The following is a 25,916-nucleotide window of genomic DNA, read 5'->3' as shown; positions in this document are numbered from 1 at the left end:
TCACGAAAGGAACAAACACAGGAGTGGATCTGCCGGATGACACTGGGCCTGTGCTATCAAATCAGTGCTAACAAGACTGTATCAAAAATTGCCCAATACGAAATGTGCACGCTCCTTGCGTGAAAACAATTGTATAAGGCAGACTAAAAGGATAATAATCCTTTAATGAGTCAGTATGAATTCTGATAACAATATATTCAAACTTGGACAAGAGTCATCTGCCAGAGTATCGGGTGATTACAGACATATTACAGGGCATTAGAACTTGTTACACAGTGTAGTAACATGACAAATATGGGCAGATTACAAAAGCAAAAGAGTAAAACACAACACAAAAGTTTAAAAGAACAAAATACAGGTCAAAACGACAAACGACACAGGAATAAGATATATTAAAACAGCCATAAGAACTTTTTTTAAAAAACACACATACTAAAATAACGGAGAAAAGAAGGGGTCGGCCTGGCACCTAAAAGGTAACAATGTGGACCTTCTTGGGTGAATCTTCTTGGAGAGAGCATTCCGTAAATGGGGTGCCACAACTGAGAAGGCCCTCTCTCTTGTAGCCACTTAACTTTCTTCAGTGAGGGCACCAGAGGAGGTCCTCTGAAGATGACCCAAGGGACTGAGCAGGTATATATGGGAGCAGATGGTTCTTTAGAAGCCTCTGGGAAGACCGCGGTCAGCTTGTCCTCAGCACTTGCTACTCAGAGGCATACTGATTCTGAAGATGTAGGTTCCATTTAGTTTGATTAGGTCCTCCTACACCTATTCACCATAAAATTAGATAATAAAAAAATCTAGGGGCAGAGAGCTATGCTGCAACACTTGGAAAATCCTGTCCTTCTTCACCAGATACCTGTCATTGGTCCCATTCAGAAGACACCTTAAACCATGGCTTTAACCATGGTGGTTAAGCCAGAAAGTCAGGCTGTATTCAGAAGACACCTTAAACCACAGCTTTAACCACAGTGAATAAAGCAAAAAGCCTTATTCACCGTGGTTAAAGCCACAGTTTAAGGTGTCTTCTGAACACGGCCTGGCTTTCTGGCTTAACCACCATGGCTAAAGCCGTGGTTTAAGGTGTCTTCTGAACAGGCTCATTTTCAGCAGACGTAGAGTTGGATCATATGATCCCATGAGTGTAGATCTGCTCACAGAAAGAGCAGTCCTGGCACCCACCAACTGGAGGGGAAAGGTGATTTTTGCTGATTTCCCCTTCCCTCTGGAGCCTCCTGGGCACCCTGAAAACCTGCTTCAGAGGTTTAGGGGACCCATCAGAACAGGATGTAGGACACGGCAGAGTGGGATCAGCGAAAATCCCACTTCCCACATTCTCTCAGTGGGAGCCTTGACCGGATAGGAAATCCTTCAGTTCATGGAAGAAATCTTTTAGGACCTTTAGATACAAACCATTGCCTATCTACTTTCAAGTAATTGAGGTCTGGGCTTATATTGACGTTGAAATGAAAGCTGATGGCGGACTCATAAATACATGACTTGGCTTGACTCAACCTGTGCTTATTCCTTCCTCACAGATGTGAAAAGCTACAGGCCCAGGAACCGAGTTTGGTCTCTATTGAGCTGGAAAAGAATTTCTGCAACTTTCCCAGGCAGTACTATGTCCTGCGTAAAATCATTAAGAGGCTAACGGGTGAGTAAACATGATGTTCCATCCGGGCATTTTTTCCTTGTGGGGAGGATTTTGAGAAAAAAAAGACTCTTGCTCACAGGTCAGGGTGTTCATCCAAAATGCTAAGAAAACTCTGTGTTCAGAATGTGCTTGTATGCGCTCTCTCGCTCTCTCAGACACACACACACACACACACTATCTCATACATTTCTCTTTCTCACACACAAATGAAAACACACTTTATTCTGAAATAGGTAGTTCAAAATTTGATGTGTCTCGATTTGAAGGGGAAAAAGGCGTCAGTGTGGAGGTATTGATAAGAAGGGGAATGATTAATTGGTATCACATTAAGCACATGAGCCAGGGCTGTGGTCTGGAGGCACACAGTGCAGCAATCTTGCTCAAGCGAAGCAGGTCTGGGTCCTGTCAGTTCCTGGTGTCTTGGGAACCCCTTATGTACGCCCCGCTGAGTTCAATTGAAGAAAGAGTCAATATAAATGTGATCAATAAGTTAAAACTACGTTTTCACAAATTTCCTGTATGAACCTGTAAAGAATTAAAGTTAAAAAAACCCTGAAATGTATGGAAAAACTATGTTCCCAAAATGGAAAGCTTTCCGCATTTGCCGCTCTGTTTAAGCTGTTTTGTTGAAATTGTGGCTTTCTGTGCCAAGACAGTTGCACTTAGATTTCTGTTGTTATTAACTTGCATCCCTAAAGCGTAGTAAAGCACTGATTTCTCTTTTATCTGTGTAGGTGTGTCAAACCAGGGTAAGGATTCCAAAGCCAAGTTTATTCAGTCCTGGTCCAGTTCAAGCCGAGAGGAGTCCTCTGCCTTATTAATAGTAACTAATGTCAATAAGAGAGAAGCATGGTAATAAAGAATAATATTAGGGATAGTTGTTTAGTTGTTCCTCCTGACTCTGTCTGGGTCAGTTAATACATAAACTGTGCTCTGCACAGGGTACCCCATTCTGATGTTTGGAACCTGTTTACATGGGTAACTTAAATGTGCAACTCAGGCCCTTGGTGGATTCAGTTATACCTTCCCAGGTGGTTTCCACAATCGCAACATAACTTTTTTTCACCAGTTTATAGTTTTGTTCTTTGTACCGGGCCTTTAGCTGACTTAGATAGAAATGATATGATGTAAGATATTAGGATATGAGATAAAGGAGTACGACTGCCAGTGTACGCAGGCGGTGTTGCAGCAGTGGGAAACTGGTGATCTTATAGCAGCCGTCTCCAACCTGGTTGCCCTCCAGATGTTTTGGACTACAACTTCCAGGATTCCTGACTATTGGCTATGCTGGCTGGGGCTGATAGGAGTGGAAGTTTCAGACATCTGGAGGGTACCACATTGGGGAAGGCTTACTCACTCAATGAGATGTGGAGATGACTTGAGCTGTAGGCACAGATTTTCCCAAGCACCCTTTCTCACTATGCAGAGCTTAATTGTGGCCCCTCATGAGCAAAGACAGCCTGGCTACATTTATCCACACTTCGGTAACCTCTAGATTAGACTACTGCATTGCATTTTACTTTGGGCTGCCTTTGAAGACTGCTCAGACACTGCAGTCAGTGCTCAGCACAACCAATAGAACCAGTCTTTTGGTAAATATTCCACTGGTGCTTAAACAGATGCATTGCTTTCCATTTAGTTTCTGAGTCAACGTCGCAGTACTATTTTGGGCTGCACTAATAGAAGTATAGCTTCCAAATCATGTGAGGTACTGGTTCCTCTCTATTCGGTCCTGTTTAGGCCTCATCTAGAGTATTGCGTCCAGTTCTGGGCTCCACAATTCAAGAAGGATGCAGACAAGCTGGAGCGTGTTCAGAGGAGGGCAACCAGGATGATCAGGGGTCTGGAAACAAAGCCCTATGAAGAGAGACTGAAAGAACTGGGCATGTTTAGCCTGGAGAAGAGAAGATTGAGGGGAGACAGGATAGCACTCTTCAAATACTTAAAAGGCTGTCACACAGAGGAGGGCCAGGATCTCTTCTCGATCCTCCCAGAGTGCAGAACAAGGAATAATGGACTCAAGTTAAAGGAAGCCAGATTCCAGCTGGACATCAGGAAAAACTTCCTGACTGTAAGAGCAGTGCGACAATGGAATCAGTTACCTAGGAAGGTTGTGGGCTCTCCCACACTAGAGGCCTTCAAGCGGCAGCTGGACAAGCATCTGTCAGGGATACTTTAGGGTGGATTCCTGCATTGAGCAGGGGGTTGGACTCAATGGCCTTGTAGGCCCCTTCCAACTCTGCTATTCTATGATTCCATGATACTTACTGCTTGCATTTTAAATCCCTTCATGGCTTGGGGCCCAGGCCCCCGAAGGGCTGCATACTCCTGCACCATCCTGCTTGGGACTGCAGTTATTTTTAAAGGCTCTTCCCCAGGGTCCCGCACTGCCTAAAGTAGGGATGCAGCACCTCAGGCCCAGGGGCCATATCTGGTCTACCTGGATCCCAGTCTTGGCCCTCTTTCCCCTGCCCATCATCGATGTGTGACTTCCCAGCTTTTGTGCAGATTTTTCCTGTTCTAAAAGCTTGAAATGCCTCTCCTGAGGCCTAGTTACTGGCAGTAAGAACGTTCAAGAAAAGATTGAGGGGAGACATGATAGCACTTCTCAAATACTTGAAAGGTTGTCACACAGAGGAGGGCCAGGATCTCTTCTCAATCCTCCCAGAGTGCAAGACACGGACTAATGGGCTCAAGTTGCAGGACATCAGGAAAAACTTCCTGACTGTTAGAGCAGTACGACAATGGAACCAATGACCCAGGGAGATTGTGGGCTTTCCCACACTAGAGGCATTCAAGAGACAGCTGGACAGCCATCTGTCAGGGGTGCTTTAAGGTGGATTCCTGCACTGAGCAGGGGATTGGACTCCATGAAGGAACTTTTTATCATCTTTGGTGGACTTGTAAAAAAGCCTAGGCTTTTTGGATTCAGATACATTCGTTAATCCAAAAAATATTGAAGACAAATATAGAAATGAAACCGGAAGCATTCTTACTTGAATTAATGGATAAACAAATACAAGAGAAGGGGGGAACTTTGTTTTTATATGTGGTGACGGCAGCAAGACTACTTTTTGCACAGAACTGGAAAGACCCAGTAATACCGACAGCGGAGGAGTGAATGCTAAAGGTGTTAGAACTGGCAGAAATGGCAAAACTTACAGCGATAATGAGAGAAAGGCCAACAGCCACGTATATGTTGGAATGGAAACCATTGATAGATTATTTGAAAGAGACAGGAAAAATGATTTATTCGTTTATGGTTTTTAGGTTAAGAAGGGGGAAAGGAAAACAAATTCTGTGAATTCAAGGTTGTAACTTAGGTGGAAGGGTAATTAAGAATATAAGGGGCATTTCAGGCATGAAGAGGACGGAAGAAATATATATCCTAACCTCATCCTTAAATGAAATAATAATAATAATAAAACTATGCAGCCCCCAATTGGGGGTTGCGGTGTCTCATGCGAACCCGGCCATCGTGGGTTATTTGAGGGTTAAATAGCTCTCACCTAACCGTTGATTAGTCGTAGTTGTTTAACAATCGAATAGCCCACGATGGGTGGGTTTGCATGAGACACTGCAGCCTCCAATTGTCCTGATTGGTGGTTGCACATTCAGGCCAGTGGGTTTAGCCTAAATGCTCTTCTGAAGGACTCTACCAGAGAGCCGGTGTGCTTGTGCATCCGCTCTTGGAAATCAGCAAGCTGCCACTGCTAGTGTAGGGCCCGGGACCAGCTATTGATCCAGGTGGTGAAGACAGGTTGCTTACCTGTAACTGTAGTTCTTCGAGTGGTCATCTGTGCAGTCACACATATGGGCTCTGCGCCTGCGCAGGGCCAGCTTCGGAAACTTCTCTAGCTGAAAGTCTTTTAGGCGGGAACCCCTCCCCCACCGTCCACTGAGCATGCTCAGGGGTTCCCGCCTAATCCCCTCAGTTCTTGAAACCGCCTAAACAGTCTCACTGAGGTGAACCACCAGGTAATCAAAAAATGACACCATAGTGGGGATGGTGTGAGGGTTGTGTGACTGCACAGATGACCACTCGAAGAACTACAGTTACAGGTAAGCAACCTGTCTTTCTTCTTCGTGGTCTCTGTGCATCACACATATGGGCGAATAACAAGCTGACTACCCGGAGGTGGGTGGTGTCAGGTGATGGATGAAAATTCAACGGATTGCCGATAAGACGGCACGCCCAAAGGCACAGTCTCTACGCGCGCTGATGTCCAGACGGTAGTGACTGGCAAAAGTCAGAGGTGTCGACCAGGTATCCGCTTTGCAGAGGTCCGGTATGGCAATACCTCTTTCAAAAGCTGTAGCAGTGGCCCTTCCTCTGGTGGAGTGAGAGCGCACTTTCCCCTTCGGCGGGGGGCCAGCAAGTTCATAGGCTAATTTAATAGACTGAAAAACCCAAGCAGATATTCTCTGCGGAGATGCTTGGAGTCCCTTTTGTTTGATCCATAACAAACAAAAATCTTAGGGATCTCCGGAGAGTCACTGTTCTGTCCAGCGTATGTAGTGTCGACTCAAGAAGAGTTGTCGGCGCAAGGAAAAAGCTTGACAGAGTAAAATCCTGCCCAAGGTGAAAGGAGAAACAACCTTTGGAAAAAAGCTGGGTCCGGTCTAAGGACCACTTTGTCGGCATGAAAACCCGTATAAGGTGAGTCCATACGGAATGCCGCTAACTCTGACGCACGTCTAGCAGACGTTATGGCAACAAGGAATACCACCTTAAAAGTCGGTAAACGCAAATCTGTCTTTGCCAACGGTTCGAAAGGCTTGGCCGGCAGTGCTTTGAGCACCACGGAAAGGCTCCATTGCGGAACAAAGGAACGAAGGGGTGGAACTGTATCTTTCATCCCTTTCATAAAGCGCTTAACCAGTGGATGAGTGAAGACCGAACAGCCCTGAATCCATAAATGTGAGGCAGAATCGCTGCCAGATAAACTCTAAGTGAGGAAACTTAAGGCCTCCTTTAACAAGGAAAAAGGGAAAGTGAGGATGGTGGAAATAGGCTCTGAAAGGGGTTTCTTATTCCTGCTTAGTGCAAAGGAGGAGTGAGCTTCCCATTTGGTAGCATATGACTTTCTAGTCGCTAGTTTCTTAGCTGCTAGAATTCTGTCCCATATATCAGGGGTAAGGATTGACAGTCTAACATTGTGGTTTCTACTATGAGGTCCAGAGAGCTCAATAAATTGAGGATTAGTCCCACTGCCTTTGATAGCATCCTCTTCTAAGATGCTACTAGAAGCCAGTTGTCTAAATATAGGTAGACTTTCACCCTGTGTAGGCAAATGAACTGCCATATATTTTGCAAACGTTCGGTGGGCTATGCTTAGGTCCAATAGACGCACTCAAACTGGGACATATCGGTACCTATGATAAACCCAAGGTACCTCTGGCGAGTGTTCTGAATGGCTATATGGAAGTATGCATACTTATGTGTTTGGGGCAAAACCTACTCCCTTCTTGAGGAGCAGCATTATGAAGGACAGTGTGTCATCTGTAATTTGCTGGTTCTGATGCAGGAAAAGAGATGAGCAATGAGATTGAACAATCCTTCACTATCGGATGGTAGGTCCTCAATCTAGTTCACAGAGTGAGACCTGCTAATCATAGGTATTCATGCGAAGCGCCAGAGCGCACACTATCGCTCTCAACTCACAGTGAAGTGACGGGTCATGTTAAGTTGCTGACAAGAGGAAAAGTTGTATCTGGACATCATAACTAGATAGTGTATGACTCTGGGGCCCAAAGCAGATGAATATGTTCTGAAAACTCCCTTTGGGGCTAACTGAACTAATATAGAATTGGAACACGGGTGCATAAAGAAAAAAACCCATGTCCATTACTGGACCTTATGTAAAGATTCTGCACTTTCCAATGTCAGAGCCATCAAAGAAGGACCCTTCCAGGAATTTTTAACTGTCAGAAGCAGTGCTGGGAGGAAAAATATCGACACTGGAGTTGGCTTCTCAGTACATACAGCATGAGATACAAAATCCTGCACTTTATTTTCCTAGTTATGTGTCTCAATACCAAGCCTGGTCATCCTCAATGACCGGGAAGTGGTATAAGTCCTCCAAAGGAGGTTCTGCCCTGTGTAGGTGATGCAGAAGAGAGCAATGTTGAGACCCACTGATAGTCCTCAAAGGATTGAAGGGAATCAGGTCTATTCTTATGCTCTAACTCATCTTCCCCAAGTTGATCTCCTGATGTCCCATGGAATGGGGGTGGAATGGGGAAGAGCTAAGTAATTGTGCTGACGCATTGTGGCTGTAGCAGCTGAGCCCTGTGTATCGGTCGCAATGACAGTGATCACGGTTGTACGTATCCCCATCACGGTACTAAAGCCAGTATCCATGCTTGTATGGTATTCTCAGGAGACATGGCCCATTTAACATTGTGTGCCCTCCTCTTCCAAGGGAGGGGGGGAGCCCCAAGAATGATGACATCAGACATCATGGTAATAAAACGCTCTCCATTGAAAGCAAAGCACTCAGAGCTTAGAGACTCTGGAATGGGGACCTTGAAATTGGTGGTTAGCTTGCAAGGTATACACTGCCTGATGTGGTGGACAGATGTCCATTGGCTTTGGAGGGGAGAGATATTACATCTCACCCTCTGACATTGAAGCTGCATGCGAAATGCCCTCTTGGTATCAAGACTCTCAGCGTTTGTACCAAAGAGCTATTAATGTTATTGCCAATCTCGGTATCAAGGGTTCCAGCCTTGGTACCGAAGAAACCAGTTATGTTATTGTCATTTTCAGTACCAAAAATTTCAACCTTGGTACCAAAAAAGCCAGTTATGTTATTGCCAGTCTCAGCATTAAGAATTCCAGCGTCTGTATTGAAGATGCTAGTTATGTAATTGCCACTCTTGGTATCGAGGGTTCCAGTCTGTACCGAAGAAGCTATATTGTTGCCAGTCTCGGCATTGAGGGATTCATTCTCGGTACCGAAGAAGCTAGTTATATTGTTGCCAGTCTTGGTACCGAGAGGTTTCAGGCTCAGCACTGAAGAAGCTAGTTAATATTGTTGCAAGTCTCGGTATTGAGGGTTTCAGTGTACTAAAGAACCTAGTTATTATTGCTGCCAAGGAGGCCAGCCATGGGGACTCTAACAGTAGTGGTTAGATCTGGCTTCCATCGAACGGCAGGTCCTCTATGTGGGTGCGTGCCTGCTGGGACAGCCCTGCGGACCTCAGCTACGCATGCCTTCGTAGCGCAATTGAAACTACCATGGCTTTGAGGCGCAGTCTGTAGCATGGCGTGCTGTATTAAGCTATTGTCGAGAAAGTCTCATAGCCTCAGTACAAAAACATCTGCCAGTTCCCTTTGGTCATCTGGCAAGAATCCAGAGAGAGATGTAATCTTCCCCCATAAAAAGAGCTTACATTTTGCCATTGTGGCTTGGTAATTATGCACACGAAGGGATAAAGCTGTAGAAGAGTATACTCTTCTCCCCAGGCCGTGCAACCTACGGCCTTCTTTGTCCACTGGTGCATTATTTGAGTATTATTGAGTTAGGTTTTGGATGTGTAAATAGGAACGGGACAATTTAGTCCTGCATCTTATAAATATATGTTGTCTAGCCTCCTCGACGTTGTGGCATAGAGGAGGGCAGCTTCCATGATTGTTGCGCTGTGCGCAGCAGCACAGGCAAATATGGGATAGCCACTGGGGTTGATGATTCACAGTATACATCATCGTAAACTGGGTCATTAAATTTCTCTATAGGTTGGGATATTTGAGTCCCTAGAGACGTTGCCATTCTTTGTACCTGATCAGTAAAGTGTGCTAAGTCCTCTGAAGGGGACACCACGTCTGCAGTGACCACGAGGTCATCTGGTGGTGATGTATCTAGTGAGGAGTCTGATTGGTAATCCTCCTCCGATGGAACATCCAGTCCCATGTCTGATGTAGGCAACGTCTGCAATGCTTGCGACGGTACCGAGCGGTTGGTACTGTGGTTTGTGTCGGTTGCGGAGCGCACCTCGGTACCGATGGTAGAGGCGGCGGTGGCATGGCCATGACATCCTCTGGGAGAGGTGGGCGGGAGATCATCGGAGGGTGGTTGTGGGTACTGATAATAGTAATCTAAGTGCCTTCTGTGTCTCCAATCCTCGTAATAATACGGAGGATACTGGGGAGGTTGCCAATCAGCATAATAGTCCCGCATTCTTGGAGGGGACATAGGTCGTTCGCCATGGGTGGCATACTGGCAACCTGAATGAGTTAAAGCCGGTGAATGGTCCCGGGCTTAACCATAAGGCGACGCGTGTCGGTATCGATAACCTTCGGTATCGACTGACGGTTGCTGTGGCATTTATCAGTACCAACATCCGTTGGTATCGTTGGGTTGTGGCTCTTCTCGGTATTGAGGGGAAAGAGGGCCCCGATCAGCCGAGGTATTAACCATGGCCGAACCTCTAATTTCGCCTTCCGAGACCAATGCCCTTATGGTAGGGTCGTCAGCCGGTACCGTGATGATCTGTAATGGAGATGGTGCTGGCGAGTCAGCAATACACTCTGTTTGCTGCAGAGGGTTCAGTACCGGTGCGAGGATGGAGTCGCCCGTCTCAGTATCGACTATGGTCTCGGAAGCAATAGCCTCGGTACCAGGCTTAGGTAGGGAAAGCGATAGCCTTGGTATCGGCTTATTGGTAGCGAAAGCGATAGCCTCGGTATTGGGCTTATCGGTAGCGGCGGAGACCTTTGCAGTGAAAGGCTCGACATAGGGCTCCTATGCCCTGCCGCATGCCTCGGTACCGATGTGTTTAGTACCGGGCTCCTCGGTATCGACGAATCGGTATTGACGACTTTTTCCTCACATTTATATTCTTGAGTTTTGCTCTTATTCCTCTGAGGGTCGTGTGCCTCAGAACACTCTCTCTCTCTCTCTTAGAAATCTTTTGCCGCCCTTGCGGATGCGGACTGAGAGGAGGAGGAGGGGGAGGGGGGAACCGGTAAGGCTCACTCCGTGCTGGAGGAAGTTGGGGCATAGACTCCATTACGATAGGAGATTTGGAGCATTGAGATGGTCTTGGTTTCTCCACTGCCTCCAACGCCTTATCCCAGAGTATCGCCCGAAGGCAGTCTGAGCGGTTCTTTCTCGTTTGTCTCGAGAACTTAAACAAACACACAAGATTCCACAATGTGTGTTTCCCCCAAGCAGAGCAAACAAAGTGAGTGTCCGTTGGTTTGCGTGATCTTCAGCCCGCAACGGGGCACTTCTTGAAGAGGCCTTGATGTGCCATAAGCCACAAGGCTAACTAACAACAGTGAATCCTTTTTTTTTTTTTAATAACTAATAGAAAAGGTTAGAAAACTGGAGAGAAAAGACAAGAAGGAAAATAGAATATTTTCAGCTGAGGTAAAGTATACCACACACAAGAAGTCTCCACAAGCTGTTGACCCACAGGCGGTTGAAGAGAACTGAGGGGATTAGGCGGGAACCCCTGAGCATGCTCAGTGGACGGTGGGGGAGGGGTTCCCGCCTAAAAGACTTTCAGCTAGAGAAGTTTCCGAAGCTGGCCCTGCGCAGGCGCAGAGCCCATATGTGTGATGCACAAAGACCACGAAGAAGAACATATAGCTTCCTTCCTACATACTGCGGGAAAGGAGCCTTGGAGTTGTAGCCATTCAGGAGCAGACTGGTGTTTAGCCTCCCTTAAGCAAGTTCTGGCATTGCCAATAACTCAGAGGGTTAGAAAGTTTGGTAGAGCTTCAAGTGAAAACAGGATTCTCAACATCCTAAAACAAAAAAAAAGGGACTGTATTCAGCCGTGCTAAACTGACTTAGTGTTACCTTCTTGTGTCCATACCTCTGACCCTGTGTCAGAGGTATGGAGTAATTGGAGCCATGTGGCAGAGTGTTGGATTAAAGGGTTGTAAAGGCCTAGTTGGAGGAAGGTGGTGGCGAAGAACAGGACAATGGTTGAGGCGGTAGGAAGGACTTGAGTTGAAACTGGCTGGAGGACTCTATGCTTCCCCACCGCCTCGCTTCACTCCTTCCATTTGAATTAGTCTCCCCCCTGAGAGTGACCAAGGATGCAGGAAAACCCTTGTCCATTAACGTCTTGGCTGTGTGATGGACAAGAGTACATGCGTAATGGCTTCTTCTTTGCGTATGCATACAGCCACAGCTAAGACGCTGGCAGCCACGGTAGATAATAGAATTCCAGAGCTTTAGAAGACACTGCTGTAACTGTGTTAAAGAGATGCAGTGAGTCAATGCAGCTATGGACGTATGAGGGGTGGTCGGAGGTGGGGGAAAGGGAGAGCTGTGTTCAGTGGTTACAGTCTGACTCTCCTGGCCAAAACTAAGCCATGTGAAGGTGGGGAAGCGGAGGCGGTGGCCAAGCCATGATGGAAATAAAGCACAGGCCAATCTCTCTCTCTCTCTCTCTCTTTCCTTGCAGGGGATTTGACCCTTGACCCCGAGACGGCGCACCCCAACCTCGTGCTCTCCGAGGACCGCAAGAGTGTCAAGTTTGTGGAGCAGCGCTTGCGAGACCTGTCCGACAGCCCGAGGCGTTTCACCATCTACCCTTGTGTTTTGGCCACGGAAGGCTTCACTTCGGGCCGCCACTACTGGGAGGTGGAAGTGGGCGAGAAGACCCACTGGGCCCTGGGGGTTTGCAATGACTCCGTCAGCCGTAAGGGAGAGACGACCTCCCTGCCCGAGACTGGCTATTGGCGGGTGAGGCTGTTTAACGGGGACAAGTACGCGGCCACCACCACCCCCTTCACCCCGCTCACCGTGGCCACCAAGCCCAAGCGAGTGGGCGTCTTCCTGGACTACGAGGCCGGCAAGCTTTCCTTCTACAATGTGACGGACCGCTCCCACATCTACACTTTTACCGACACTTTCACTGAGAAGCTTTGGCCTTTTTTCTACCCAGGGATCCGTGCTGGCCGCAAGAATGCTGCCCCCCTTATCCTCCGGCCTCCCACGGACTGGGAGTGACAGAACGACCAAGTCCCCCCCCCCCCACTAGGATTAGCCCTCAAATGCGTAGGGGGAGTTTTAATATCCTAGCTTCTCAAGGCAGGGGAGGGGGAAGAAGCTGGGAACAGTAACCTGGGGTCCAAGCACACCATCGTCCCCAGCCAGGAAACCAACACGTCCCCAGGAGGAAGAGGGCAGAGGCTTTCAGCTGACACCAAGGCCGAACACAGAAGTGTTCCGTTGGCAGGCTTCATGTTTTTATTCAAGGCGTGTCACCCTTGGGCAGGAAAGGAGAAGTCCTCGTGGCAGCGCAGAAGGAGCGGGCCAGGCTTGTGAGGAAGGGCGAAGACGTTTCCTTCTGCAATCCCAAACCTCTGATGTGGGGCGGGACTGGGGGGGTCGAGCTGAGGCGACGGCAGTTCAACCTAGATTGGTTGTTTGGCCAAAAGCATGAGCGTTTGCGTGAGCTGTGGGGCAGAGCCGGTCAGAAGCGTGTGTGAGGGGGGTCAGCTCTGTGCGCTGTTGAACATGCTCTGTGGGCAGTAGCGGCCTCTGTGTGAAGAGGTTAGAGTGGATCCTTCATTCTTGCATGCACAAATCATGAAAAACCCTCTGTCCTCTTCCCTACAACTTGTTTTTGCTGCCTGCTAGGTGATACGCAGACTACAACCTCGTGCCAGCGTAGTCGAGTGTTGTAGTGCATGAGCAAGAGCAATTAAAGGAGGCCAGGCACAGATTTTCTCCTCCGAGGCAACCCCCACTGCTCATCCAGGGGAGGCTGCTTCTGTGAGCTGAGAAGCCCTCGTCACTGACTGGAGGTTGCGATACCAACTGGCAGGTCTGGCTGGGCTACCAAGATGAGAAAACTCTGAAACGGGAAGAGTGGTCTGATTGTGCCCTGAGACAATCTGGCGGGGAGGCCTGAAAGCATCCATGATTGTCTCTTAAGGGCCGATGCACACTACCTCCCGGGTCATTACGGGCAGGCTGCTATTTTTCGCTTTTGCCCATGATCATTGCCTGCGTGTGTGAAGTCACCCGAACCCAGACCTACATCACAGTAGCCTGTGATTGTCAGTTGAACAGTTTGTATTGTGACCTCTTTGCCCCGGGGGGTGGGGGGGCGCAGTGAGACAAATGCCTCGTGACATTTCATAAAAAGGGGTGGGGAGCCATGCAGGGAAGTCAAATGCGTTGGCCTTGAGTGGAGTTTGAATGTCTTCCAGTAGTTCCCTTCCATCAAGGCAAAGCCCTTTTCCTGACCTCTTTATTCAGAAGCTCAGCTCTGTAGGGTGTTGGCAAGTGGAGAGGAGCCCAAATGTAGGTGATAAGATGCTTTTCCTGTAAAAATCCCTCCCCCCCCCCAAAAAAAGCCCCTCAAAGACACACTCCCCCTTTCACAATTGTTTAGGGCAGCCTTCCTCAACCTGGGGCGCTCCAGATGTGTTGGACTGCATCTCCCAGAATGCCCCAGCCAGCTGGCTGGGGCATTCTGGGAGTTGTAGTCCAACACATCTGGAGCGCCCCAGGTTGAGGAAGGCTGGTTTAGGGAGAGACAGCAAAATGGGCGAAATACGTTTGCCCATTTGGAGTGTGGGCAAATGGGATTGGCAACATAATGTTACGACATCATCCCACTATCCACGTGATCCTTCGGAGGAAACGCATTTGTGTTTTGTTTTGTGTTTTGGTTTTTTGAAGGGGAAAATGGAGCTGAGGCCCCAGATCAATAAAAGAAGCAGCTGTGAGTGTATGGCCCAAAAACGGTAACTGAAGGGGTGTGTGCGTAACTGGGTTGAGACTACATGTTGTGGCTTATTTAAGCCATGCCGAACAGCAGTTCCCACAAGCAATATTCAAGCCCCAACCGTGGGTTGAGTTGTGTGAACCCAGCAGGTGGGGGGTATATAGCCCTGGAACTTGTTTAGCCTTGCATAAGGCCAGGTTCAAAGGACATGACAACCCAGGATCAGGGATTGAATATTCAGGATGGCACCCACTGGGTTGTGCGAACAACCCCCATGTGTTGTGTATGTAATTTGATCTTTTTTTTTTTTGCCTTGGTTTACCAGACTCCTTTAATTAAAATGCCAGTTCGGGTACAAAGATCTGCCCTACAGTTCGTTTGGGTTTTTTTATTGTGCTTTACAAAACACAATATCATACCACCCTCTCCTTCCACCTTTAGATCGAGTTAGAAGGTACATAAATACAGAATCCCTCAGGAAACATATTCATATTTTGAAAACAAACAATATCAAATTGTTTACAACCACCATAATGATTTATAATGTACAGGTACCGTCCGGCCATGTTCTGCCATATTAGTATATTCAGTAAACAGTAACCAAACAGCCACATACTTTCATTGACTTCTCATGACCTGTAATTTATATGACCATTTTTCCATTATTGCGGTCTTCCATGTCAATGTATACCACTCATTCAAGTCTAAATTTGAAATCCTTCCAACACAATTCTACTACTGTCCTGGCATCAAACAAAAGATGTGAGATTAGCTCCTTAAGCTGCAAATTCATATTTACTTCGACAAATAAGTTCAATACGCATAGTTCCAAATCCATATGTACTTCAATTTTTATGATCTGGGTAATCTCAGAAAACTGCAGTCCTGAATTTTTGAGTCTCGGCACATTCCCACCACATGCTGGTACATGTCAACCACTTGGTATCCCCGCCAGCACATACGATACTAATCCTGTAATAATTTCAGAGACGTTTCTCTTGTGTTAGCAGATACAGATTTAAATGGTGGTCCCACCCACATGTTAGTCCAAACTGTCGCCAATAGAGGTGCCTTCATTCGCCTCCCACCAGCATTTAGGACTATCGAAAGACTGCAGTCGATATCCCAGGAACCATGTAATACCAGAGTTAGCTACTTGTTTGATTTCGAGTGAGGAAAGAGTGATATTTCGGAAAAAAACAGTTTATCCCTCCATCCTTTAAAACCACCTTTGTCTGCATCTTTCAGAAAGACTGGATAAAAGCAAAGGGTCAACAATGGTGAGGCCCCTGCGTGAAGAACTGCAGACCTCCTAACCCATATATTAATCATGGAATATGTGAACCTATTCGAAATCCTAAGTTTATGCTTCATAAATGGAGTAACTGTCAAGGGAACTCCATCTACTTTATCCAATGGGCAGAAAAATCCCTGCTCAGGACCCTTTCAATCCCTCTAGAGCAGCCTTCTCTAACCTGGATGTGCTGGGGATGATTGGAGCTGTAATCAAAAACATCTAGAGGGCAACAGGTTGGGGTTTGTTGCTCTAGGGATTTCAATTTCCAGCTTGTCCTCAGATTAGTTATTGGCTTAACAAACTCTTCCCAGCATTGTCCTTGTGGCCCTCATTTGAGTTCTTTTGACTGACCGGGAAAGGAGAATTAGTCAGGCCTATTAGGTGGCCTTCCAATGGTAATGTCTGCTATTGCACGATTGCTTTGTGTAAATGTGTGTATGTTTGTTTGTGTGTCTGTGTGTATGTGTGTCTATACCATTGAAGGTGCTCTGGTTTGGGTACTTTGAGCCCTTGAATATGGGCTGGCTGTCAGTCCTTTGGCAACCCACAGCTTTAGTGCAAGATACTTGTGTTATGGCTTGTTAAGTTAATTAATAAAATCTCCTGTTTTAATTGACAACAGGGTGTGTGTTTTCCTCACCATGTTCCCGACAAGGAGAAAGACAGGGTTATCAGGCTTAGAACTGCAAAGAGTCAGGTTTACTGGGAGTGTGTCAGATACCTGCTGCATGAGTACTGCTTGCCAAAATTGATTTCACACAAGGTAGAAAACTGCCCAGTCATATTTAATTTCAAAAAGGGAACAACGAGGGAGGTATTTAAAGGAATCTGAAATATGATCCTGGTACACTATTGTCTTTCTGCACTGGTTTCCAGCTTCCAGTGTATCTTTATCATTACATCTTCAGCAAAGGGCTGTTGGGTTTCTTTCTTGGCCTGCTTTATTGTAAATTTACATCCGGTTTGTCAGAGCTCATGCGCCTTTTCATGCAGGAAAGACTTCGCCCTTGTACAAGAGTCTTAATTGCAATAGCCCTGGTACTTAATAATAAAGAATCACCATGCTTTCCAGAAGGCATTTTTTTAAGGCTCCAGCAAATCGCAGAGTTGCCAGCCCTAACTTCTCCGGAGTAGGGTGGGCCATACCGCAACAATTTTGTCAAATTCAGAAGTTGTTCCATGGAAACTCTTCAGATTATCAGAGAATCCCTTCACAACAGAGAATTTCTTCACTGTTGTGAAGAAACAGGTGGCATATCTATACCTGGACTATCTGCTCATCCAGTCCTCCCAGTTACAAAGCTTCAATGGATCTTTCCCCAACATTTGTCTGCCTGCTTCAGCACAGTTTCATCATAAACAGGAAGAAGAGCCAACTTGCACCAACACATCTCTATTCTACCTTGGAGCCATACTTGACACCCCAAAGGGGTACCTGATCCTCTTTCAAATCACAAATTCAAGGAAATGTCAACACCAGCACATTGCACAGTTAATGGATCTGGCAAACCTACTGGGCCTCATGATTTCCTACCTTGGCATCATACCACAGGCCAGATTGCATTATTGTCCTTTACAATGGTTTCTACTATCCTTCTAGCTCCAGGTCACCCAGGAGAAACAGTGTGTAATCCATCTTACTCACCAACTCAGAGCTCCTCTTCTTTGGTGGCAATGCTCCCAAACTTTCAGATAGGCATACCACTCCAGGAACCATGCAAGACCACACAAATGCCGGCCTCACTGTAACAATCACATAACCTAAGGGAAATGGCAGCCACTGGAAAAGAAGCACAGCATCAGTTGGCTACAACTCAGAACAATGCACTTGAGCCCAAAACACCTCTTGCACTACATCCAATGCTCATGCTCTCATTAGGACAGACAATACTATGACAAAGGCCCACATTGATCGCCAAGGATCCAACTCTTACTCATTTTACAAAGAAGCCCAGTCATAGAATCATAGAATCATAGAATAGCAGAGTTGGAAGGGGCCTACAAGGCCATCGAGTCCAACCCCCTGCTCAATGCAGGAATCCACCCTAAAGCATCCCTGACAGATGGTTGTCCAGCTGCCTCTTGAAGGCCTCCAGGGTGGGAGAGTCCCTGTGGGCAGAATAGAATCTAGCCTAAATCTCAGCTCAGCACATCAAAGGGACACGGAACAACATGGTGGACTACCTAAGTTGATGACGGATGGACCCAGGGGAATGGTGCCTGCATCCTTCAGTATTTTAGGAAATTTAACACAGCTTCAGCCTACTCGCAGTGGACATATTCACCTCACAACACAACCATAAACCCCCATGGTTTCTTTCAAGATTCCAGTCTTACAAAACAGAAGGAATAGACACACTGAACTTCAGTTGGCACAAGGAGACACTCTGCCTTTCTACCAATCCTGATCCTTGCAAGGATGCTACCAGAGATCAGACAGGAACAGGCAACAGTCCTCTTGATAGCCCCATTCTGAATACACATCAAAGGCCATGATTCCTCCCTCAGAAACCAGATCTTGTATTCCAGAGCAGATCCAGGATGGCTTTGATTATCCCCACGGCTATTAAAAGATTCATCTATTAAACTAGGCTTTCTGGATACAGTCATAAATAGCCTGCTGGCATCCTGCAAAGAATCCATCCACATCATACATATACAAGACCACTTGGAAGGGTTTCTCTAGATGGTGCAGGAAGGGGGGGGGGGAGTCAGTGCCCAAACAGAGAACTTACCTTCTTCCAAGTAGGCCTTGACTTGGGCCTAAAACCCAGCACCTTGTACAGGCAAATCCCTTCAATCAAAGCCAAGATGCCCTTCATGAATTATACACTTTCACCTTTCTCTGGGTAACGTTTCTGATAAGCCGTCTCATGTTTCAGATTCCCAGCATGGAGTCTACATGTCCTTTCAGCATTAACAAAAGCTCTTTTTGAACCACCCAAATCTCTACCGCTTAGCATATTGTCTCAAAAAGTGTTATTCCTGGTAGCCATTACTGCTGCATGCAGAATATCAGAAATATCCCTTTCAGTAAGTAAAAGGCTCATCAACTTTCAAAAAGTCACATTGATCCTCAGGACGGATCTGATGTTCATCCCAAAAGTCAACATCTTTTGTCACATGTCTCAGGAGTGGATCCTACCCTCCTTCTCTTATTATTATTATTATTATTATTATTATTATTATTATTATTATTATTAATTTATTTATATAGCACCATCAATGTACATGGTGCTGTACAGAGTAAAACAGTACATAGCAAGGCCCTGCCACATAGGCTTACAATCTGTCCTAATCCTCTTCCCCACAGGAGAGGGACTGGCACAAATTGAACGTATGCAGGGCAGTAAAAAAATCTACCTTAAACATACCCAGTCCTTTAGACATCCCAATTCTTGATTCATATCCTTTCACCTAATAGCTGTGGGCAAAAAGATGTCCAGATCCACATTAGATAGATGGTTGAAAGCATCCATATTTCTGGCATATGAGGCATCATGCTTCCCAAAACCTCTCTGTGTTATAAAGCACTCAGCTCCATCAGCACCCACCTTTGCTGCTTTAAGCACCACTAGATGTCTCCTTTGGTAGGAGGGTACTGCAGCAGATAGCTTCACAATAGCTTCAGTTAATTTGAAAGATCTTCCCACCGAAATTAGTAGCTGTGGGATGCCTTACTCTCACCAACCTGGAGAACAGAGCATTGGCTCTTCCCTTCTGGGTTGGTTGAGGAAGGGATTCCCCAGTGGGATATGCTAAAGCTAGTTAATTTGGAAGACATTCCAACTTCACCCTTATAAATAATTTGATAAAAACTAAGGAAATTTAGGGTTGTAGAATAAGTGGACAGGTCCTCCTCTGGGTAATTGGGTGGGGGGGGGAAGGAAGGGGTAAGAATAAATGGACATGATTTTTTTATTTTTTGACAGTGGAGGGAAGAAAGTGATAGGGTCCGCCCAAGGATGTGTGTTGCACTGTTGAACACATTCATAAATAATCTGGAGTTGAGCTACAGAGAGAGAGAGAGCACGCAAAATTTGCAGATGATAAATTTCAGAATAGTGAAGAGATCCAAAAGCATCTCCTCAAACAGAGTGATGGGGCAACAGAATGCCAGATAATATTCAATATGAGTTTGAAGTGATTAATATAGGACAAAATATTCTAACTTCACAGGTAGTGTTGTGACTCAGGCTAGTACTAGTTCTAACTACCCAACAAAAGAGGCTGAGCTCAAAATAGAAAGTTATTTGAAAATGTCAGCATGCTCTGGCAGTGAAAAAGTCAAGTTCTATATTGGGTGGCATTAGGGAAAGGGACTGGAAATTATATATGCATCATCATTCTGTTATATAAAACTTTTGGATCCCATTGGAAATATTGAGCAGCATGTGGTACCAGTCTCTGCAGGGGATTCCAGAACAGAAACAACAGCTCTTCGTGAAAAATGGTTATCCAGACCATGTATCTGGTTTTGTACAACTCGCTGTCTTAAATCTAACAAGAAATAAACTCCAGAAAACATAACCTTGTCTTGAGCACCTCTACTCAGCCTGCACAGATCCCTTTTTTCATTCAACTGAAAACCAGCAGTGTAAGAACATTGTACTCCAACTCCACCTATGTTCCTTTCCATTTCACTTTCCTCCACTTCCAACTTCACTTGTCCACGGGCTTCAGTAGGTGGATCCTCTACCACTCAAGTTTGTCATACGCATTTGCTATCTTTGTGGATCGAGTGGCTGGGGTTGAAATGGCAAACTCCTTGTTCTTTTAGAATTAATGTAGCGGTCAGCTTGATCTGTGTATTAAATCAGCCCCTGTAGAATATCTGAATTGCAAAGGTCCACTCTTGGTACTAGGTCAGCCCTGATAAGCTCTTGGTTGTGGTACATTTCAATATTTTCTAGTCCATGTAGAAGTGCCAGTAGGTAGCAAAGGTCAGTTAGTTATGCCATACACCACAAGCTTTTGTGGACTGCTGTCCACTGCATTAGATACAGGGTATGTTATCCTGAGTTAACAGCGGTATATACACAGTTTGCGATACTCATTTGCTATCTTTGTGGATCAAATGGTTGAGACTGAGAAGGACACTGGGGTTTTAATGGCGAACTCCTTGTTCTTTTAGAATTAATGGAGCATTCAGCTTGATCTGTGTATTAAATCAGCCCCTGTAGAACACATTTTGCAAACATCTCCATCACTATACAAAAGGTTGTATCACATTATCCTGACTGCAAAATTGAGTTTGTTTGGTGCAGAATATGGATATCATATAAAAACGAATAATTTGGGATTGGTTATATAACACAGCTGCTGATTCAGAGCAAAGAGCCGAAGGTCTGCAGCAGGAAAGTTGGGGACTTACCCCAACTTTTCCTGCCTGAATGAGGTCAGTGCGGCTCTTCTGCTCTCTGACCTCACCCTGTGGCCGACCTGGGGGTGTGGGGGCTCACAGATGGTGACCGGTGATTGGTTGTTTGAAACCAGGAACAGGGCAGGGTGCACCTCCCGTACCCAGATGACTGCCAGAAACCTGCCGCTCCCTCCTTGCTGTGGGAATTAGCAAGCGCAACCCCACAGGAGGGAAACCTATGGTTTAGGGGGACCGCAGCGCCATCAAGGTAGCCTCATAGCTGAGGCATTGTGTTATTTAGAAATACATTGGAGAGCTTTTTGAAATAGAGGACAGTCCTTTGGCAGCCTTTCAAAAGAGTACCATCCTCTGTAAAAGAGGGCATACGGCCAGACATGCCCAAGGCATTGGGTTCTTTAGAAGCACATCCACTTCCCAATCTTATGAGTGATCAGCTGTTCACTTCACACACTGTCTATAGGGTGTGCTTTTGCAGAAGTCTGCCCTTCACCACGGTGACTCTACCAGTGTGCCTGTTTTCCACCTTATTGAACATTCCAGCCAAGTGAGAAGCACTAGGTGGCGTTACGGTCCAGGTTCTGCTCTTGGCTGCTTGTGTTCTGCTCTGCTTGGATCTTGGAGGTAAGTTCTAACTAAAAGAATCCAAATAGTCCATTCAAGGGCGTAAAGTGCTTTGTAATCTTTGGTGTCGTTGATCCTCCCAAAAAGGCATCCGTCCTCTGAAGCATGCGTGGGAATCCAAACAGGCAATCCCGGAAGCAACTTTTCATCTGGTCTCTGCTCTGCTGGTGCTTCCAAACACTGAATTAAGTGGTGGTGAAAAGGTTGGCCATAGTTTCCCCTCATACAGCCAAGAAAATTACTTTCAAAAGTCATGGGAGTCAGTGATATGTTTACTTATTTATCCATTATGTTTGTATCTTCCTCCATTTACCTCAGATTATTCTAACCCTTGCAATAATTCTTTCAGGTAAACGAGGGTCTCCAGATGTTCTGGGCCGCCTTTCACTCCAGAATCCCTCCAAAAGTGGTGTACAACATTAAACTGATGATGATAATTTGATACAATAATATGGCAGTAAACATTCATAAAACAACAGACAGCAGCAATAAAAGATTACTAAAACCCTACAGTATAAATGCAGCTAGAGAGAACAGTCCAGTAAAACATAAGCAGAGGAAGGCCAAAGTAAACAAGTAAGTCTTCAGGGCTTTTCTCAAAGCCTGCAAAGATGGTGCCTGACAGATTCCTCATGGTAACCCATTCCAGAGGTGTGGGGCCGCCGCAGAAAGGGCCCTCTCTCATGCACTTGCCCATGTAACTTCCATCAAAGGATGTGGGCAAATGAAAAGGGCCTCTGTTGCTGATCTTGAAGCGTGGGCAGGCTGAAAAGGGACCCAGCACTTTAAACTGGGCTCGGAAACACACTGGTGACCCTCTCAGGGCCTCACGCGTAGGCATGGTTGGGTACCTGGGCCCTCTGATAAAAGCGCTCTCTGGAATTGATGCTCCTCTTCACCATTGCAACCTGTGTCTTCATCTGCCTCTGGCCCAGATGACAGAGATGGCGAGAAGGTGCCCACTAGCTTCCTGGCTCTCTGCCTGTCGAGCCAGCAAGTGCTAGCAATGATGAGAAAAAGCATGAGAGTAACAGCAGCCAGTGACAATGGTTTGATAGCTGCTTTAGAATTCTGAATGATTCTGACTGAAACTCAGAGCGGATTCGCCACTCCACCGACATCAGAGACACCAGCCACCACTGCCTCAGCCTTAGCTGGGAATGCCAGGGATTAAACCTGAGACCTTCTGCATTGAAGGCATGTGCAATATCTGCTCACTCCCCACCTACCCCCAAAAGCATGAAGGAGCTGGTAAAAAGGCAGTTGAAAGGGAAAGGACAAGAGTTCCAGATCTCTACAGAGCACTTTGAGATTACTCAAAGCCACACTAATAGATGCTCAGCGAACTGCTACACCACACAGGCTCAGTTGGCATGACAGCCAGTGTGGTGTACTGGTTAGAGTGTTGGACTGGGACTCGGGAAACCCGGGTTTTAGTCCCCGCTCAGCCATGAAGCTCACTGGATGACTTTGAGCCAGTCACTGACTCTCAGCTTAACTACCTCGCAGGGTTGTTGTGAGAATAACATGGAGAAGGTGTACATTGTACATTGATGGTGCTATATAAATAAAATAATAATAAGAAGAAGAGGAGGGGGATCATGTTCAGCACCTTGGGCTCTTTGGTGGCAAAGGAAGGATATAACTGCCAGAAATAAATAAATAAATAGAACAGAAGACTTTCCCAAACAAGAACAAAAGTACTTTTAATCTCCACCCTACAAATGCAAGCAGACGATACGGATATGGAAACAGATTTGAGGATCTTTCTTGGGCGCTTGTTTTTCTTAACCATATATGTGAATACTATGTGAATTGGAAGGCTGGATGTGCTTGTGATGAAACTGCAACTCATGTGGAACTGTGCACCTCAGTCCATTGAGTTCAGGGCGGTCTCAGGCAGAGGTATTTCCCAGCACAAATTGAACACCAATTGGATTTTGCATTCTTTTTTTAATACCCTTGTGGAAGGGATTTTTTCTCTTTTTTACTCTGATCTCTGGTAACATGATGTCCTAAATCAGGAGGCACCACTGATGGCACAAGCTACTATGTCCCATTTTGCTTTCATTTCTAGAGAGCATTGTGTGCAATACCTGTCTCGTGAAGAGTCATGACATTGGGTGTGTGACCTGGCTCGAAGGTTGCATTTCTCTTGGAGCAAAATGCATGACGATCTGCATCATCTACAGTGGCCCCATTCAGACAACCCGCTAAACCATGCTGCTTAACCACAAAATGGTTAATGGAATAGAATGCATTCCATTAACCATTTTGTGGTTAAGCAGCATAGTTTAGCGTGTTGTCTGAACGGGGCCAGTAAGTGACAATGGCCTTCCAAAGCAGTAGAATCAGCCAGTTTCCTGGCATGCAAAGATTAACTAAATATGTCTTTCTTTTATTTACATTTGAGCAATTATCTCACTTTTCCAGTTCAAGGTCATTAACAGAACTGTACAATAAAAAGCAAAATAAATCATAGTGTCATTAAACTGTGTGGCCCCAATTATGGAGTGCCCTCCGCAGTGAGGTCTGTCTGGCACCAACATGATCATCTTTTCGGTGCCAAGTTAAGACTTTCTTCTACGCCCAGGCATTTGATGGTAAATGATAGGGCTTTTAAAAGTTAGTTTTATTGGCTCTAAGTGTTTTTAGCAATTTTAAAGTTTTTTATACATTAGAAGTTGCATATTTTGTTTTACCATGTGTAATTTTAGGATTTTATTTTTTATGAATTACCCAGAGAGCTTTGTCTAATGGGTAGTACAGAAATGTAATGAATGAATGGTTGAATGAATGGTTGAATGCCTAAGTGCCTTCTCTCTGTGTCATAGAATCATAGAATAGTAGAGTTGGAAGGTGCCTAAAAGGTCATCAAGTCCAACCCCCTGCTCAGTGCAGGAATCCACCCTAAAGTATCCCTGACAGATGGCTGTCCAGGTGCCTCTTGATGGCCTCTAGTGTGGGAGAGACCACAACCTTCCTAGGTAACTGGTTCCATTGTCGTACTGCTCTAACAGTCAGGAAGTTTTTCCTGATGTCCAGCTGGAATCTGGCTTCCTGTAACTTGAGCCCGTTATTCCATGTCCTGCACTCTGAGATGATCGAGAACAGATCCTGGCCCTCCAACCTTTTAAATATTTGAAGAGTGCTATCATGTCTCCCCTCAATCTTCTCTTCTCCAGGCTAAACATGCCCAGTTCTTTCAGTCTCTCTTCATAGGGCTTTGTTTCCAGACCCCTGATCATCCTGGTTGCCCACCTCCCTCAACCCGCTTCACAGAAGGAAGGTTGAAAGCCCGTAAGCACAGCTGTAGCAGACAAGACAGAAGAGGATGTGCCATGGCAAAGGAGTCCGGTGGCCACAGAATGACAATCACTTGTTGCTCCTCTGACAAATGCAACATCGAGCAAGGGTGGGGAAAGCCTTAGAAGAGTGAAGGAAAGGAACAGCCTCCATCTTTCTCCACCACCACCGCCTGCCTCCTCCTCTTCTTCCTCCTCTGTCTGCCTTTGCTCTTCTGTCTTCCTTCAAAAGTAGCTATGAGCAGGACACCCCTCCTCAGTAGACAAGCTAGGATGAGAGAAAAGAGGCAAACATTCTAGGCTTATGATCAACATTCTTTGGCCTGCCTTCAAAATCCCCTCAGACAATTTGACTGAGGAGGAACCGTTCTCAGAATGTGATGACTCCAGCTGAGATAGAACTCCCTGCAGTCCCCCTACTAATGAGGTGCTGTTGTTGATTGGTTTTTAAACTTTGGGGGCTTGAAGAATGGATGTATTAAGGAAACCGAAATTGCTGTCCCAGAATAAATGATGGAATTTGCAAACAGCAAGGGTTGAGGGGTTTTCTTGTGGGATTCAAATTTTATTTCATACGATTCAAAGACGTTTTGCTTGCTTGCTTATTTATTTATTTATAACATTTATATCCTGCCCTATATCTCAGGGCGGTCAAGTTACATGGCATTTATCTGAAACTAGCCATGAATTGGGATCAGACGTGTTGTTTCCTACACTGAATACTTTGCCTTTGGCTTATTCTTCACACTCTGTTACTCCTTGCCTGGCCAATTTTTATTTCAAAAGCCTCACATTCAGAGCAGAGTGCCTCTGAGCATGTGCCAGGAGGAATGACACTCCCCCATCGCTGGGCATGACATTCTGGTTTGGGTTGCAAGAATCAACAGACTCTGAGGCTGGGCAGAGTGTATTTCTCCTGTGAAAGGGAACAAGTTGGGTGTTGTTGTTTTAAGA

General features: G+C 45.9%; 1 protein-coding gene across 3 annotated transcripts in view; it reads left to right on the top strand.

Moving 5' to 3' along the window:
- The window catches only part of LOC134395933 (E3 ubiquitin-protein ligase TRIM39-like), a 35,440-nt gene extending 19,168 nt beyond the window's left edge, over positions 1 to 16,272 (top strand). For 2 of the 3 annotated variants that reach the window (XM_063122209.1, XM_063122208.1), the window contains 2 exons: positions 1,539 to 1,654; positions 12,080 to 14,016. In XM_063122209.1, coding sequence (XP_062978279.1) covers positions 1,539 to 1,654; positions 12,080 to 12,627 — 664 coding nt within the window. In that variant the 3' untranslated portion in view covers positions 12,628 to 14,016. Of the gene's footprint in view, positions 1 to 1,538; positions 1,655 to 12,079; positions 14,017 to 14,138 lie in introns of those variants that run through there. The other variant, XR_010025234.1, reaches the window with a different exon arrangement.
- The last annotated feature ends 9,644 nt before the right edge of the window (positions 16,273 to 25,916 follow it).

Source organism: Elgaria multicarinata, chromosome 3 (genome assembly GCF_023053635.1).
Source record: "Elgaria multicarinata webbii isolate HBS135686 ecotype San Diego chromosome 3, rElgMul1.1.pri, whole genome shotgun sequence".
Taxonomy (NCBI): domain Eukaryota; kingdom Metazoa; phylum Chordata; class Lepidosauria; order Squamata; family Anguidae; genus Elgaria; species Elgaria multicarinata.
The sequence above is the reverse complement of the archived record's forward strand: the minus strand, read 5'-3'. Positions and strand labels throughout refer to the sequence as shown.